The sequence below is a fragment of the Neoarius graeffei genome, chromosome 13, assembly GCF_027579695.1.
Source record: "Neoarius graeffei isolate fNeoGra1 chromosome 13, fNeoGra1.pri, whole genome shotgun sequence".
In the NCBI taxonomy this organism is placed as follows: domain Eukaryota; kingdom Metazoa; phylum Chordata; class Actinopteri; order Siluriformes; family Ariidae; genus Neoarius; species Neoarius graeffei.
In genome coordinates this window covers 74982032-74999425 of record NC_083581.1, presented here as the reverse complement: position 1 = coordinate 74999425, position 17394 = coordinate 74982032, and the positions used below count along the sequence as shown (strand labels likewise).

At 42.7% G+C, this 17394-nt stretch overlaps 1 protein-coding gene across 3 annotated transcripts in view; it reads left to right on the top strand.

Moving 5' to 3' along the window:
* phip (pleckstrin homology domain interacting protein) overlaps nt 1-17394 on the top strand; it is a 157467-nt gene that overhangs the window by 33721 nt on the left and 106352 nt on the right. For all 3 annotated transcript variants that reach the window (XM_060938514.1, XM_060938513.1, XM_060938515.1), the window contains 3 exons: nt 1866-2087; nt 7271-7371; nt 7521-7591. In XM_060938514.1, the coding sequence (XP_060794497.1) occupies nt 1866-2087; nt 7271-7371; nt 7521-7591 (394 nt within the window). The remainder of the gene's footprint in view (nt 1-1865; nt 2088-7270; nt 7372-7520; nt 7592-17394) is intronic.

The following is a 17394-nucleotide window of genomic DNA, read 5'->3' as shown; positions in this document are numbered from 1 at the left end:
GGGCTCGACGTTAACAGTAGCCCGATTGCCCGGGGCAGCCATTCAATAGATTCGGACAACCAGACTCTCACAAGTGCTTGCCCGATCGGGTAACTACCCAAATATGTCAACTTGCATGAAAAACGATGTTTATTCATTCATATTATGATGAAATTCCATCACGATTTGCGATTGTTTGACTCGGAAAGACCGCGTCCATGTTATCATTACGGGATGTTCAACAACTAGCGGAATTCACATTTGCACATCGCGGGCTCGCAATGCAGTTTCCCATTGCTAATAATTATCGCGTAGTGCATATTCAGTGTTCTATTCAGACCCTCCAGGATTTCGCAATGCTGCGATTTGCAACTTCAACGCAAATTCAACCAATCCCCGCGAATTTAGGGCGGTGTTGCAATTATATCCAATCACCGCAACTTTCCCGCAAATTTGACCAATCGTTGGCGTCGTCTTGAGGTGACGTCGACAAACTACCTTCCGTCTTACTTCCGTGTATACGTTCAAGAGAAGCAGCATGTGCGCAGTGTTGCCAGATTGGGCGGTTTTAAATGCATTTTGGCGGGTTTTGAACTGGAAAACGTCAGCAGTATCTGGCAACACTGCATGTGCGAGTCAGTGTTTATGTAGGCTTAAATTCTGTTACTGAAAGTGTGTTATGTTTACAGTGAAGGACTGTGTGCACTTTACATTATTTTTTTTACTTAATACAAGAAATTAATGGATGCCAACATTTTTGGCAAAATGGTATTTTATTTTCCATTGTTTAGGCAGCTTCAGCATCATACTGTGAGATTCTGTTCAAATTGTTTTTTTTCTTCTATGAAGCCTGAGCCATTTATTTTATTAGTTTATAATTATTGTTTAATTTAGTCTTCAGGAGAGACTGCCTGCACACAGTACTAGTATTAATAGTTTTTTTTCTTACATGAAAGCTGAGGCATTTATATTATATTTTAAGGTAACTTCATGTTGTGCTGTGAGGTTCTCTGCACTTTAACTTTTGAACCAACAGGTGCATTTGGATAAGTAAAGCCTATTGTTCTGCATTTTTGTAGTCCTGGTAATCTTTTATATTGGTAAAGTTGTTTATAGGGCCATTTCTCAGTGTCTTTGTTTTTTTAATCAATAGTTTTTCAGTAATAACTTAATATTTAACATATCACTCAATTTTAATCACAAAAAGAGAAAATCGCAACAATTTCTCACAACTTTCACTTCCTCCCGCAATGCAGTCGCAACAAAAACCTAAAAAACACCACAACATTCATCGCAATTTTTTGGAAAATCCCCCGCAACATCAGACATTTTAGCCCGCAACAATCACAAAAAAGGCCCGCGGAATCCTGGTGGGACTGAATATTTGTATGTCCTTCACTACATGACTAATTACCGGATTACTCGCACGGGGCGCTAGTGTCAGTGCTTGTTGATACAGACAGCGTCTGAGAAGGTTGAATAATAAATTAAAAAAAAAACAAACATAATATTTGGGCAACCATGTTCTGAGTTCGGGCAACCAGATTTCTACAAATGGTTGCCTGAATGGGCAACCATGTCTCAAAGTTAATGTAGAGCCCTGCCAGGCCTGGTGGTGGGTCAGGACCGTCAGCTTTTTGCATCAGAATTCAGACATTCAGAATCGCCGATTGAAATGAATTCATTCTGAATGTAAAAATGTGTGTGTGTGTGTAAACATGGCTAGTTATTTGTATGACAGTTGTTAGTCAAAATGCCGTAATTGTGACAGACTCGTGCAGAACTAACAGGACTTGAACGCTGGTCTGGTGGAGATTCATTTAAAATACAGTGTGATTTGGTTTGAGCAGAGCGTGTTAACTGAGCAGCTCTTTGCTCTGTTGCAGGGTTCAGATGACTGCCTGGTGAAGATTTGGGCCACAGATGATGGGAGATTGCTGGCCACACTGAGGGGTCATGCTGCAGAAATCTCAGACATGGCAGTGAACTATGAGAACACACTGCTGGCAGCTGGAAGCTGTGATAAGATGATCAGAGTGTGGTGTCTACAGACGTGTGCTCCACTGGCGGTGCTAGAGGGACACGCGGCCTCCATAACGTCACTACAGGTACACACACACACACACACACACACTTCCTCCCAAAAACACACTTACAAGCCTACAAGCCTTTTTCACATACAGTGGATACGTTGGACGTTATAACACCGATAGTTAGGATCCAAAGAATCCGAATCCGACCGTGTTATGAGCGAATCCGTGTTATAATGATCTGGAAAATCTGGCATGGGTCGAGTAGAAAACATTCCATGAGCTTTATATCCGACGAAGAAATTGCAAGAACGATGATCGTTTTTACCATGCTGATGAATCATTTAAAACATTTTTTAAACTTGTTGACCGTCAATGTAACAAATAATATTTAACAGTTATTCCAAGAAATCGAGTCGTACACTAGCTGATAGCCGACGAGGCGCGTAGCACCGAGTTGTCTATAAGCTATGTACGACAAGATTGAGTAGAATAACTGTTTTATTCTATCCACATTCACTGGATTTTGAGAAACAGCGCATTTGTATTTTTATTTTTTGCAAATTCGATAAATGAAAATTTTGTACAAAACTTCCGACAAAATCATTTCCGCTTAGAATGTAAACAAATCGGCAAAATGACAGGAGCAATTTGTGAAAAATGCTATAATAATAATTATTATTATTATTATAATACATAGGGCCAAATTACTCAATTCTGATTGGTCAATCAAGGAGGGCTTTTTTCCTTAACACGGGGCTGTATTTCTGAAACGCTATTGGCTAGTTCGTTGCTTGGTTGCAAAAATTAGCAAATTTTATCAACAGAATGGCTTTTGTAAAGAAGTTCCAATAAAATTTTGTAAACCACTTTCAAAATCCTCGTGTCGTGTCGCCGTGTCATGATGAAAGACGCTTTAGAAACTGATTCAAACGCGCAAGATAGTCTCGCGCCCTGATTGGTTCAGAAAACGTGAATGACAAATGTTGTGAACTTGAATGGCTTCCGAAGTGTGAATTTGGCCCGATATATTATAAACAAGTAATGGTATGGTTCCTCATAAAATTAAGGATCAATTTCACTCGTGATTTCGAAGTTTTGAAATTGCCCTCGTCGCGAATTTTCAAAACTTTGAAATCACTCATGAAATTAAACCTTAATTTTACTCGGCCCCGTACGATTACCTATACTAATAATTCTTGAAGAATAAAAAAGATATGTTCATACCATCAAATGCTTTTATTCCATATTTTGTTGCTTTTTTTTTGTATTTTTGGGGTTTTTTTCGAGTAGAGTTTTTATTTCATCTTCGGTTGGTTCAGCAAAACGCTCCGTCGTTTTGTTTTTCTCTACTCACGGTATATGAGCTGATATCCTAGTAGTAGAGTCACCAATCAGAGCGTGTGCTCATATCCAGTGAATGTGGATAGTATAATATGTATTATTATACGGCACGAGCTACTTCCGGTAAGATTACGCACTCTGATTGGCTCCTTGGCGGGCAGAATTTTGCCGTAATGCCTGTGGGCGATTACGGACTTTCTTTCCAAGGCGCTGATTTTCAATGTTGCGAAAAAACAAAATGACAAACAGAAAAGATTAATTGGAAATGAAAACGGAATTAAAAACAGCCGAAACACAAAAGACAAACACGAGACACTGAGTTATTCAAGAAATGAGCGACGAAGAGCATTCAGAAGCCGCTAACCGTGAACAGAAATTCAGTTTTGAAACCGCTCGCTGTTTATTCTGCACGCGCGACTCAACTACGTTACAGATATGACGTGACTGAAGGCAGCATCACACCTCATTGTAATGACTGTCTGTTTTAATCTTAGGAATAAAAAAAACCCCATATAATAAACTCCTTATTAACCTCGTTTGCTCGGTCTTTCCGGGAAAATATCAGACCGAGGTCTTTTTTGTGCCATATTTTGCTGCCAGTGTCTGAAATATTTTAATATTAAACCACTACTGATACAAACAGTCGTTATTAGAAAAACAAACAAAAAAAAAACCCAAACAATGGATGCGTATGTATGTTATTTAAATACATTTTATTTACATGTATTTGCATATATAAAATAAATTTATTCTTTATGAAACTTGTTTTTTCCTGTAACAACATCCGATGTATTTATAGTATTTTATAGTAAAGACCAGTTTCATCCGTGTTGTAGACTTGCTCTGGTACCAGACCTTCCCCTTCACTTATTTTCTTTAAAATGGCAGGAAAGTCGGATGCTGCCTCGTTATCAGCGGAACGAGCGCTGCTGTGGACGTTTATCCGCGTAATTCCACGGCGACCTTTAGCCAGTACTGATTTCAGAGCCTTCGATGTTCATTTCTCGTGTGAATTTCAGCGCCTGGGTGATGGGGCTGTATATTGGGATGCCTTTAGGTCTTTGCTGTGTAAACAAGGTGTACGTGGCGTTCTCCAGGTGTGCGTCCTTAGCCATACGAGCTTTCTTGCGTTTCTGTCGACTTTCATCCATTTCTCTTGACAAGGCTCTGAGTTGTTCTTCGTCTCGTAGCCATCCGCGTTGAGACTGAAGACGGCATGGTTTCGCTTGTGTAGATTTCTTAACTTTGTCGATAATCTCTAGTTTTTCAGCAATACTGAACGCCTTTCTCTTTCTCGATGGCGCAGCTGGTGAAGCGCTGTTCTGAGATACGAGCGGACCGTGTTATAACGGTTTTTGTGTAATAGAGATCCGTATTATAACGGCGCTCTACTGTAATACAGGATGGGATAGTTTGTCCTCAGTTTACTGTGACATCGTTAGCTCATCTGGCCATGAGGCCGATTGCCATGGCGTGGCGTCCGTCCGTCCATCCGTCATCCACAATTCAGTTAAATCGTATCTCCTTCGTCAATTCTGCACGGATTTCCACTCTGATTGTTTTGTTTGAAAGAACTCATCACTCCGCACAAAACTTGGTCATTGTTTTGTCAGATTTTTTGCTAACGAGTTACTAATTAGGCCAAATTAACAAATTTTCCAGGCCTCTCAGTAGAATTGTATCTCCTCTCTGATTTCTCATCCGATTCCAGTTCTGATCGATGTTTTGGGTCGATCTTCCCTCGAGGAACAAAAATTAGTCGTTTGTTTGTTGATTTTCTTGTTGTAAACAATTTGATTACAACTTTGTTTATTTTCACTTAAATCGTGTCTCCTCCCTCCCTCAGTTCTCAATGGATTTCAGTTCTGATTGTTTTATTTGAAAGAACTCGACCTTCTGCGCAGTCATTGCTCATTGTATTGTCAATTTTTTGCCAAGAAATTAGTATTAGGTCAACTTAACAGATATTCTTCTGACTAGAATTGTATCTCCTCTCTCATTTATCATACGAATTCAGTTCTGGTCGAAGTTTTGGGTCGATCTTCCCTTCCTCGGGGAACAAAATTTAGTACTTTGTTGATGTTCCTGTTGTAAACAGTTTGTCGTAGAGGTTGGTCCTCTCTCTCTCTCACATCGTCACATTTCAGTTCTGTTTGATGTTTTGGTCGTCGTGGTTGTTTTGATGGCAGGCCGGATGAGCAACTACGTGGTTGTAATTTATCATGATATTGATACAACTGCTGATTCCAAAAAAGTTGGGACAAAGTACAAATTGTAAATAAAAACGGAATGCAATAATTTACAAATCTCAAAAACTGATATTGTATTCACAATAGAACATAGACAACATATCAAATGTCGAAAGTGAGACATTTTGAAATTTCATGCCAAATATTGGCTCATTTGAAATTTCATGACAGCAACACATCTCAGAAAAGTTGGGACAGGGGCAATAAGAGGCTGGAAAAGTTAAAGGTACAAAAAAGGAACAGCTGGAGGACCAAACTGCAACTCATTAGGTCAATTGGCAATAGGTCATTAACATGACTGGGTATAAAAAGAGCATCTTGGAGTGGCAGCGGCTCTCAGAAGTAAAGATGGGAAGAGGATCACCAATCCCCCTAATTCTGCGCCGACAAATAGTGGAGCAATATCAGAAAGGAGTTCGACAGTGTACAGTTGCAAAGAGTTTGAACATATCATCATCTACAGTGCATAATATCATCAAAAGATTCAGAGAATCTGGAAGAATCTCTGTGCGTAAGGGTCAAGGCCGGAAAACCATACTGGGTGCCCGTGATCTTCGGGCCCTTAGACGGCACTGCATCACATACAGGCATGCTTCTGTATTGGAAATCACAAAATGGGCTCAGGAATATTTCCAGAGAACATTATCTGTGAACACAATTCACCGTGCCATCCGCCGTTGCCAGCTAAAACTCTATAGTTCAAAGAAGAAGCCGTATTTAAACATGATCCAGAAGCGCAGACGTCTTCTCTGGGCCAAGGCTCATTTAAAATGGACTGTGGCAAAGTGGAAAACTGTTCTGTGGTCAGACGAATCAAAATTTGAAGTTCTTTATGGAAATCAGGGACGCCGTGTCATTCGGACTAAAGAGGAGAAGGACGACCCAAGTTGTTATCAGCGCTCAGTTCAGAAGCCTGCATCTCTGATGGTATGGGGTTGCATTAGTGCGTGTGGCATGGACAACTTACACATCTGGAAAGACACCATCAATGCTGAAAGGTATATCCAGGTTCTAGAGCAACATATGCTCCCATCCAGACGACGTCTCTTTCAGGGAAAACCTTGCATTTTCCAACATGACAATGCCAAACCACATACTGCATCAATTACAGCATCATGGCTGCGTAGAAGAAGGGTCCGGGTACTGAACTGGCCAGCCTGCAGTCCAGATCTTTCACCCATAGAAAACATTTGGTGCATCATAAAACGGAAGATACGACAAAAAAAAACCTAAGACAGTTGAGCAACTAGAATCCTACATTAGACAAGAATGGGTTAACATTCCTATCCCTAAACTTGAGCAACTTGTCTCCTCAGTCCCCAGACGTTTACAGACTGTTGTAAAGAGAAAAGGGGATGTCTCACAGTGGGAAACATGGCCTTGTCCCAACTTTTTTGAGATATGTTGTTGTCATGACATTTAAAATCACCTAATTTTTCTCTTTAAATGATACATTTTCTCAGTTTAAACATTTGATATGTCATCTATGTTCTATTCTGAATAAAATATGGAATTTTGAAACTTCCACATCATTGCATTCCGTTTTTATTTACAATTTGTACTTTGTCCCAACTTTTTTGGAATCAGGGTTGTATTTCATCATATTGCTCAGCCCTACCATGAATACATGTCTTCCGTGTGTGTGTGTGTGTGTGTGTGTGTGTGTAGTTCTCTCCTCTTTGCAGCGGTAATAAGAGGTTTCTGTCCTCCACTGGTGCCGATGGAACAATCTGCTTCTGGCAGTGGGACGCGCGGACGCTCAAATTTGGGTGAGTGCTGTTTGCTCGCTTCCTGCCAGGTGTCACAACATGTACCTGACCCACATGTCACTGGATCATTCTCAGACACACTCCTAATTTTCATTCTCATTTTCACGTAATGTCCTCATGTAACAGTGTGTGTTTACGCACCCATGCAGGCCACGACCCAGCAAATTCACAGAACGGCCCAGACCAGGTGTGCAGATGATCTGCTCATCATTCAGCGCAGGTAGGCCGGAACCACAGCCTTCCTTCTGCACTTCCTTCTGCCCTTCCCTGTCCCAGCGCGTCATCACTGATTGATGTTTATAATGCGGCTGATTCCACCCATCATCAATATGCATGCCACATTCCATACAGCATCAGAGGAATACAGAAAACTAACATGAGTCAAGTCATGAGTCGAGTTTTTCTATCTATCTATCTATCTATCTATCTATCTATCTATCTATCTATCTATCTATCTATCTATCTATCTATCTATCTATCAAGCTCAAAATGCCTCTTTAGGCCTTACTGGACCTTAAAGGAACAGTTTAGCAAAGTTGCACAATTTTAGGATTAATCAAATATAGACTCCTATTAAACATACTGTATAAACTAGGGCTGTCGATCGATTAAAATATTTAATCAGGATTAATCGCATTATTGTCCATAATTAACTCATGATTAATCGCAAATTTTTAATCTGTTCTAAATGTACCTCAAAGGGATACTTTTCATGTGTTTGGGGAGGGGGCACGGACAAATATACTTGCTTTATGCAAATGTATGTGGCCAGGTCAGGAAGGTAGAGGTCTGCGCGGGTCGGATTTTTCAGTCGCGCCCGCATTGTGCACTCCCGCTCCCGCCCGCGCCCACAATGAGCTTTCAAAATTTGTCCCGCGCCACACTGCTTTGCGGCGGGTCCCGCGGGACTCCCGCGGGAGTGCAGGGCTCTACAGGAAGGATAAGGCTGGACACAGCAAAAATCATTTTTGTGAGTATTTTATTCCCCCACTGCATTTAAAAAAAAAAAATCTGCGTTAACTTTATAATTTTGAAGGTTGAGCACAATTCAGTGTGAACAAAACAGCAGTATTTTCCTCTAGTTCTGGCCTTAACTTCCAGCCTCAAACTATACAATAAACTAAACTAAACACACTCGGTGATGTGGACTCTGGACAACAGTAGTTTCTTTATTTTCTTAAATAAAGAAGATAAAAATACAAAACCCAAATAAATACATTTGTTAAGGCACGCAGCTCATAAAGCTGTTTTCTAGTAAAATGCAAAACTCACTGGTAAATATACAGAACGTTCACGAGCAAAAACTGCATTTATAAAACACTTACATCACTCAGACATTTCTCAGAATAAAACAAACTCACACACACACACACACACACACACACACACACACACACACACACACACACACACACACACACCTGGACCTTAACACGTCTTCTTTTCTCCCCTCTGGACCATCAGAAGCATATAAAAATACACACATTGTATGTAAACAGTCAGAACGCAACAATATAAATTGATTCTGTACACAAGTGCACTTTATCATGATTTACACCGATCAGCTACTCACTACATCACTCGCTCGTGCTATGTCACTTCCTGATTTCCCAAACTACGGGGGAGGGGCACAGAGCATGCATGTGTTAAAGCTATACTGCCTTTCAGATTGTTCAAGTGTAGGTCATAAAAATAATTTTCCCCGACACCCAGTTATTTTTGTTTAGTGACCGAAAGCTACTGAATTCGAATCACAGACTTCCGCACGGTGGTGTAGTGGTTAGCGCTGTCACCTCACAGCAAGAAGGTCCGGGTTCAAGCCCCGTGGCCGGCGAGGGCCTTTCTGTGTGGAGTTTGCATGTTCTCCCCGTGTCCGCGTGGGTTTCCTCCGGGTGCTCCGGTTTCCCCCACAGTCCAAAGACATGCAGGTTAGGTTAACTGGTGACTCTAAATTGAGCGTAGGTGTGAATGTGAGTGTGAATGGTTGTCTGTGTCTATTGCCGCTTTTCCACTACCAACGCGGCTGAGTCGGGCTGAGCCGTGCCGTGCTGAGTCGAGCTGAGTGGGGCTGTTGGGGTTGCATTTCGACTACAACCGCGCTGAACCGTGCTGGCTGGAAGTGGGTGGACACATTGGGTGGAGTTAGCGAAAGTGGGTGGACGTCACGTGATGTCGTTAGGCGGCGCAAACAGTGACATCAGTGACTTTTTAAGCGGTAGTCTCACGACCCGAATAGTAAACAATAAACATGGAGGACATGGAGTCGTTAGTGTTGCTGGTCTTGGTGCTGTGGCTTTTTGTCACCGACAACGCCAACAGATACTGGCAAGAGCGTATAGATGAGGCGAGGCGCATAAGGCTTCAGAAATTCTTGTAATTCGTAATTCTTCTTCTTCTGGGTTTACGGTGTTTACAGATCCCAGCGTGCTCGCGGGGTGTGTGTGGGCATGTGAGGACACTCCTCCTCACCAATCAGTGCACAGGGGAGTGTCTCCTCATGCCCCTAGCCCCACTCGGCTCGGTTTGGCTCGCTTCAGCCCTACTCCAAAACTGTGCGAGTTTTGGGTGCTAAGCAGGGCTGAAGCGAGCTGAGTAGTGCTGTTCTGAGGTAGTCGAAATGCGAGCTGTGTCGGGCTGAAGTGAGCTGAAGCGAGCTGAAAAAGGGTAGTGGAAAAGGGCCATAAGTGTCAGCCCTGTGATGACCTGGCGACTTGTCCAGGGTGTACCCCACCTTTCGCCCGTAGTCAGCTGGGATAGGCTCCAGCTTGCCTGCGACCCTGTAGAACAGGATAAAGTGGCTAGAGATAATGAGATGAGATGAGAACAATTAATGAATTGGAGGCCATGTGACCCTAAATTCTCCGCTATTTTTTCCTGCTTCACCATGACCCAATTCAAGATACTACGTCATGCATCACGTGGTGGGCTTTCCCCGTTCACGCAAGGCATTGTGGGATACAAATTTGAAACAGGAGAGAAAAACGGAGGACGTGTGTGCGAATGAAACGTGAAAGACCGACTACAGTAACGGAAAGAAAGCGAGAAGAAAAGACGTTATGTTATATACGAAGGAAAGGAAACGCAGGACCAAACTAATAAATATGGGCGCTCAGTGAGCACCTTGGTGTGATCAGCTGTTCGTTTAGCGACAGAATGATGGAACTGTCAGCGCACGCTCAAAGGGAAACCTGTAGATGGCAGTAATGCAACACTGTGGATGCCAGCTGCTGTAAAACCCAAAAGAAGAAGAAGAAGGTAAACCTGCGCATGCGCACACGGACTTCCTCTGTCTGCTTGACTGCGCGAAGCGAGCGATTTCTGCTTTAATCCTCTCAAATTAAATAACTTCCCAGCCACAGAATGGCCTGATATTTTGTGAGATATTACAGAAATAAACATACATCACAATAACCACATTTCAGACGGAACTAAATTTCACCGATTTTATGAAATTGAAAAGCTGTGTAGCTTTAAATCACGCGTCAAAAAAATTAGTAGCGTTAAAAAGAATTTGCATTAGCGCGTTATTATCGCGTTAACTTTGACAGCCCTAGTATAAAAATAAACAAACTGCTGGCGTAGTCTTCAAGAGTGGGAGAAAGAGCAAACTCTTAAAGGCGCATTTCAAAGCATAGTCAACAAAGCTGCGAAATGCAGTAACGTTAAATGATACCGTACTGTTCCAATAAATACCGGTAACCAGAGCAACCCTGTGATCAAGTCAGACCGTTTAAACCTCTGTCGGAAAACGTGATGTCTACAGTTTTAGGATCAACAAAAAGTTAAAATTAAGTGTGTTGTATTTTGTAATAGGTGTTTCCTTTTTGCCTGTTTTGTATCCTGTAAGAACTTTAATAATCTGCTGTCCGTCTGGGCAGAGCAAAAAAAACCCAAACCACATCCTATTTCTGTTGAATCTTAGCTTCCTTTCTCTTGTCTGTGCTGTCAAACACATTATCGGGATTTGAACTTGCATTCTTTGAATGATCTTGCACTACTCTGGAGTTGTTTTTTTTTAAATAGGAAAGCTACCACTATAGCCCCATAAACACAGGAAACCACTGAAAAAACCCTGAGGTAGAAATACCAGCACAGTCAGCATGCTCTGCCAGTTGCAGCAGATATTTATTTATTTTTTGTACTCGCCTGCAGTATTTTCTAATGAATTTAGCTGGTTTTATTACCCAACACGTAAACAAACTAGCAGCGTAATTGAAAGCAGCAAAGGCAAGTTACTTAGTATGAATCAGCAAACACTGTACATTCGTGCTACCGAATATAATTTGTATTTATCCCGCAAGCTTCATATCTGTCCACTGACTCCCACCCATGTGGGAGTAAAACCTCTCGCTTGTGTGACTTTTTTGTAGCGTCCTGCAGGATGCCCTGGGAACCTTTCTGGCAAGTTTCATCACTACTGTAACAATGGGACAACGAGATTATTTAGCTTAAAAATGTAATTTGAAGCAGTTATATCAGGGTGAGACAGACTTCCATTGCAGTGAACAGTTTCTCATTCCACATTTCAGTTGCCTTTGGTTAGCCCTGGGTACTTAACATTTTTTTTTTTGCGGTGCGGTTTCCATCAAATCCTGCGCTCTGATTGGCTGGTGAGCGAGTCTGTATCCTACGGTACGGACCTCAGTTACGGACCCCGGTTACGGACCTCTGGCGACTCGCCCGTTCACAACAACAACAACAAACATAGTAACATTTTTTGTCAACATTTATCTTTTTTTTATAAGATTTATTTATAAGATTATCAAAAATCTTATAAATGTTTGCCAGCATTTCTCAGGAGAATAGCATTAATTTTACAGCATGGATAGCGATAACGACAGTGTTCACAGCGAAAGCGAGTTTTACTACCCTGAGGAAGAAGAAATAAAAGAAAACATTTCAGGAGAAAGATAAAAACCTCTAACTTGCTAATGCCGAGCAAAAACATGGCTGAATCCTGAATGACTCCTATTTGTATAAATATGGGACTACATAGGCGGCAAAATGTAGTTTTTTCCCTGCCATGGAAGTGCACTTGTATACCGAGGAGGAAGCAATTTGCATTGCAGCCGTGAATGAGGATTCAAAATGGCGGCTCGGCTCGGTTTTCCCTTTCGGGCGCTCTCGTTTTCTGTTAGAATTTGGTAAAGAAAAAAATAAATATATTATTTACCAGCTTAAGGTCGGTCCGTATGGTGAAATACCGTGACCTCGGCCTTGAATACTGACCTCGGTCACGGTATTTCATGATACGGACCTCCCAGCTGGTGAATAACATATTTATTTTGAAAATTGAATTCTAATAGGGGCGGCACGGTGGTGTAGTGGTTTAGCCTGGGCCCGCCCATCCTAAGCGTGACGCAACACGAGGGCCTGTTGCGAGCTTAGTCTGGCCAGGCAAGCTATCTACAGCTCTTCCAAGCTCCCGAAAAATCGGGAATCAATCAACTTTGAGCATCTCCAACAGCCCTGGGTAGAGGCGTGTTCAAGGCACTGACGTAGTAGAACTGCGACCGGAAGCCATAGATTGTTTACAGAATCTATGCCGGAAGCGCTTCATTCACGCTTCCGCATCTATTACGCATAGATGCTGTATTGAAAGCATTCAACGGGAAGTTCTCATTGAAAACGGAGCAAAGAGCAGCCCTGGAGGTATTTATTGAAAGGAAGGACGTTTTTGCCTTGCTCCCGACCAGCTTCGGTAAGAGTTTAATCTACCAGTTAGCCCCGTCGCGTCGCATACGTCAGAGGAAAGAGTGATGTGATTGGTTTAAGCTTCGTCACAGCCTTTTCTGGCTTCGACCAGGAGCAAACTGAGGCATTTCAGGGAGGCGGGTCAACCACGGGCTCTGGGAAACGGTTGGGCTTAATATCTTGGCCAGACCAATAGCCCGTAGAGCTTTGTCGCGTTAGCCAGACTAGTAGTGGTTAGCTGTCGCCTCACAGCAAGAAGGTCCGGGTTCGAGCCCCGTGGCCGGCGAGGGCCTTTCTGTGCGGAGTTTGCATGTTCTCCCCATGTCCGCGTGGGTTTCCTCCGGGTGCTCCGGTTTCCCCCACAGTCCAAAGACATGCAGGTTAGGTTAACTGGTGACTCTAAATTGACCGTAGGTGTGAATGTGAGTGTGAATGGTTGTCTGTGTCTATGTGTCAGCCCTGTGATGACCTGGCGACTTGTCCAGGGTGTACCCCGCCTTTCACCCGTAGTCAGCTGGGATAGGATCCAGCTTGCCTGCGACCCTGTAGAACAGGATAAAGCAGCTACAGATAATGAGGGATGAGAATTCTAATAGGTGAAAAAAAACAACAACCCAAACCCTATCTGAATATACATACACTATACTAATACCGAGTAGAGCCTCATTTTGCTCTCAAAACACCCTCCGTTCTTCATGGCATGGATTCCACAGGATATTGAAAATATTCCTTTGAGATTCTGCTCCATGTTGACATTCTTGCATCATGCAATTCCTGTAGATTTTCCAGGTGTTGCAAATCTCCTGTTCTACCACATCCCAAAGGTGTTCTACTGGATTCAGATCCGGTGACTGGGAAGGCCGGTGAAGAACACCGAACTCATTGTCATGTTCATGAAACCAGTTTGAGATTAATTTTGGTGCATTATCGTGTGGAAGTAGCCATTAGAAGACGGTAATTTGTGGCCATGACGGGATGCACATGGACAGCCACAAAAAACTCAATTGGGCTGTGGCATTCAAGCTGTGGTATTGATTGGTATTAACAGGCCGAAAGTGTGCCAAGAAAGCATTCCTTCCACAACATTACACCACCTCCACCAGCCTGGACTGTTGACGCAAGGCAGGTTGGGTCCATGGGTTCCTGCTGTTGATGCCAAATTCTGACCTTCCAACTGTGTGCCTTAGCAGAAATTGAAATTCATCAGACCAGGCTACGTTTTTCCAGTCTTCACCTGTCCAGTTTGGGTGAGGCTGTGCGTGTTCTTGGCTCACAGACGTGGAACCCAACTTGGTTTTCTGCTGTTGTAGAAATCCCCATCCGCTTCAAGGTTCAACATGTTGTGTATTCTGAGATGCTTTTCTACTCTACACAATTGTACCGAGTGGTTATCTGAGTTACTGGAGCCTTTCTGTCAGCTCGAACCAGTCTAGCTGTTCTCCACTGACCTCTTGCATCAACAAGGCGTTTCCCTCCACAGTACTGCTCCTCACTGGATGTTTTTTCTTTATTGCACCATTCTGACTAAACTCTAGAAACTGTTGTGTGTGTGAAAATCCCAGGAGATCAGAAATTATAGAAATACTCAAACCAGCCTGTCTGGCACCAACAGTCAAACTCACATTTCTCCCCCATTTGGATAGTTGATGAACGTTCCACAAAGCTGCTGACCCGTATCTGCGTGATTTTACCAAGCGGCAACCTCCGGTCCTGAAAAGCGAAGCCAATGCGGAAGTGCTAAAATCTTCAGTTCCTCGAATGGCCACTTGAGGCAGCCTCCAAAAGCGAGTCAATTCCCCTTAGACCCCCATGTTAAAATGTCCAACTTTACAGCGAATACAAACCTGTTTACAGCCTGGTACCAAAAAAAAAAAAGGTTTCGGTCTCTATTGCTAGTTTTCTCCCTTATATTATTCAACAGTTTAAATGATAGTGAGAAATACATTCGTGCATAATTAGGGGCGGGGCTGATTTGAGTGACAGCTTGGCTTGTGTCATCTTGATAGCCGTTAGCTGGCATTACCTCAGAATGCAAGCCTGTGGTGAATTTATGTAAATACTTTATGGAGCCGGTGATTTTTTTTTTTCGTAAACCGGCCGTTGAGGTTATGGTCTGTATTTTATGGAGCGGCTTCTTTTAGTTTAGCCAGTAGCTTGTTGGTTAGCTTGTTAGCTTCAAGGTTAATAGGCGTTTTCCAGCCGTACCATTCCAGCAGCCAGGCTTCACAATCCTTGCTCCTTTCTCCATTTATGGACTAGCCGGGAGTTAGGCGGAGTCAGGCGACGCCCGTAGCCTCCTTATTTGAGCTCCAAACCTGCTCATCGTAAATCCTATGAGTGACATCACAGAGTCCATTATTTTTACAGTTTATGGATTTAAAGTGCTGATGACACGTTTTTGACATCTTTGGCGATGTTTTATAACATAAAAAGTAATTCCCGATGATCCATATATTAATTCACGAAGGCGCCTATTTTAGAAGTTATGATAAAAAACGCGGCTATTTGGGCAAATTTGACGGGGCTGCAGCACCCAGGAGACGAAGGAGGAGGAGGAGCTATATGACGTCAGCGAAAGAACCTTCCTCCTAACTTACCAGTTTGTTGTTGATGCGACAGGTGTTCAGTTTATCATTATTAGTATTTTTATTATACATTATTATACATTATATATATATATATATATATAGTTATTATGCCTTCGCGTTGTGTTGCCGGCTTTTGCTCCAAAACCCACAAGGATGGGGTAAGTTTATTCAAGTTTCCCGGAGATCCCGAGCTGCATGCGAAGTGGGTGAAGCAAGTCAGGCGCACTCGTGACAAGTGGGAGCCCTCACCAACATCCGTCCTGTGCTCTGAACACTTCGATTTGGATTGTTTTGACACCCTTCCCAGCTTAAAAGAATCTCTTGGGTGTTCAGTTCAGCACAAACGTGTGTTACTACCATCAGCAGTGCCTACACAGTGTTGCCAGATTGGGAGGTTTCCCGCCCAGTTGGGCGGTTTTAAGTGCATTTTGGTGGGTTTTGAACATATTTTGGGCTGGAAAACGTCAGCAGTATCTGGCAACAGATACTGCTGACGTTTTCCAGCCCAAAATATGTTCAAAACCCACCAAAATGCACTTGAAACCTCCCAACTGGGCGGTAAACCTCCCAATCTGGCAACAGATACTGCTGACGTTTTCCAGCCCAAAATATGTTCAAAACCCACCAAAATGCACTTGAAACCGCCCAACTGGGCGGGAAACCTCCCAATCTGGCAACACTGCCAGTATTCCGGAGGGGGTCTACTAGTAGCTATGCCGGATCCAAAGACAGTCCTCCTGTCACAACATGTGTTGTGAAACGACATAAGATAAAGGTACGTAGAGCTATAGATTCTACATGATAATCATAAATGTAATCATAAAGTTGGCGTGATATCAGTCATGTATTTGCTTGTGAAAGCTTGCGGCTTTCATGTAACTGCTGCCTAGCAACGAGAGGCAAAGGGTAAAGAGGGTAGGCTATCATAGATTCTATTCGGAAGAGATCAACACAATTCTAGACTCCCAGAAGAGGAAGAGCTAGCACTAGAGAGTTCACCGGCGTTTTCATGCGCCATTTCCATTGAGTAGAACCAGAGTAGAACCATAGGATGTCTATGAGTAGAACAGCCAGTGAACCGCAGCGTGTTCTTCCGCTGACGTCACAACATGGCCGCGAGCCACGGACCCAGTTTTCTTGCGCTGTGCAATTAAAAGTTGGATATTCGCATAACAACAGCTTCTTTTCACGTAATTATAACAGAAATCTAACATGTTTGCCATGTTGTATAGTTTAAGAAATTGCATAGAGTCATGTTCGTGTCATCAGCCCTTTAACACATTGCATTGCTGCCACACAGTAGGCTGATTAGATAATTGCGTGAATGAGTAGACATACAGGTGTTCTTAATAAGGTGTTCTGCGAGTGTGGATGTGTGATTTTTAAAATTGGCATGAATTTTAAAGTGTAAATCTCTGAACCGTGAAATAAAACTACTTTGAATTTCACATTGGTTGATTCAGAATGAACAATTTAGTTCAGCGACAGCTTATAGACGTAAATGGACCTGGGCGATAAAACGATGGCGATATGTATCGTCAGTAGACACGTCATCAGTTGTAATAAGAAAATTGTTCAGTAGAACGTGTTTGATCGTTTCTCTTAAACATATTAAATGCAAACTGCCAGAAAAGCACATAAAGAGGACAGAAAGTTTGGGTGCATGAAGAAAATAAGCAGTCCATCGTATCCCTTGATAATGGAGCGTGCTACGAGTGACACGTAAATGGCCACACGTTTA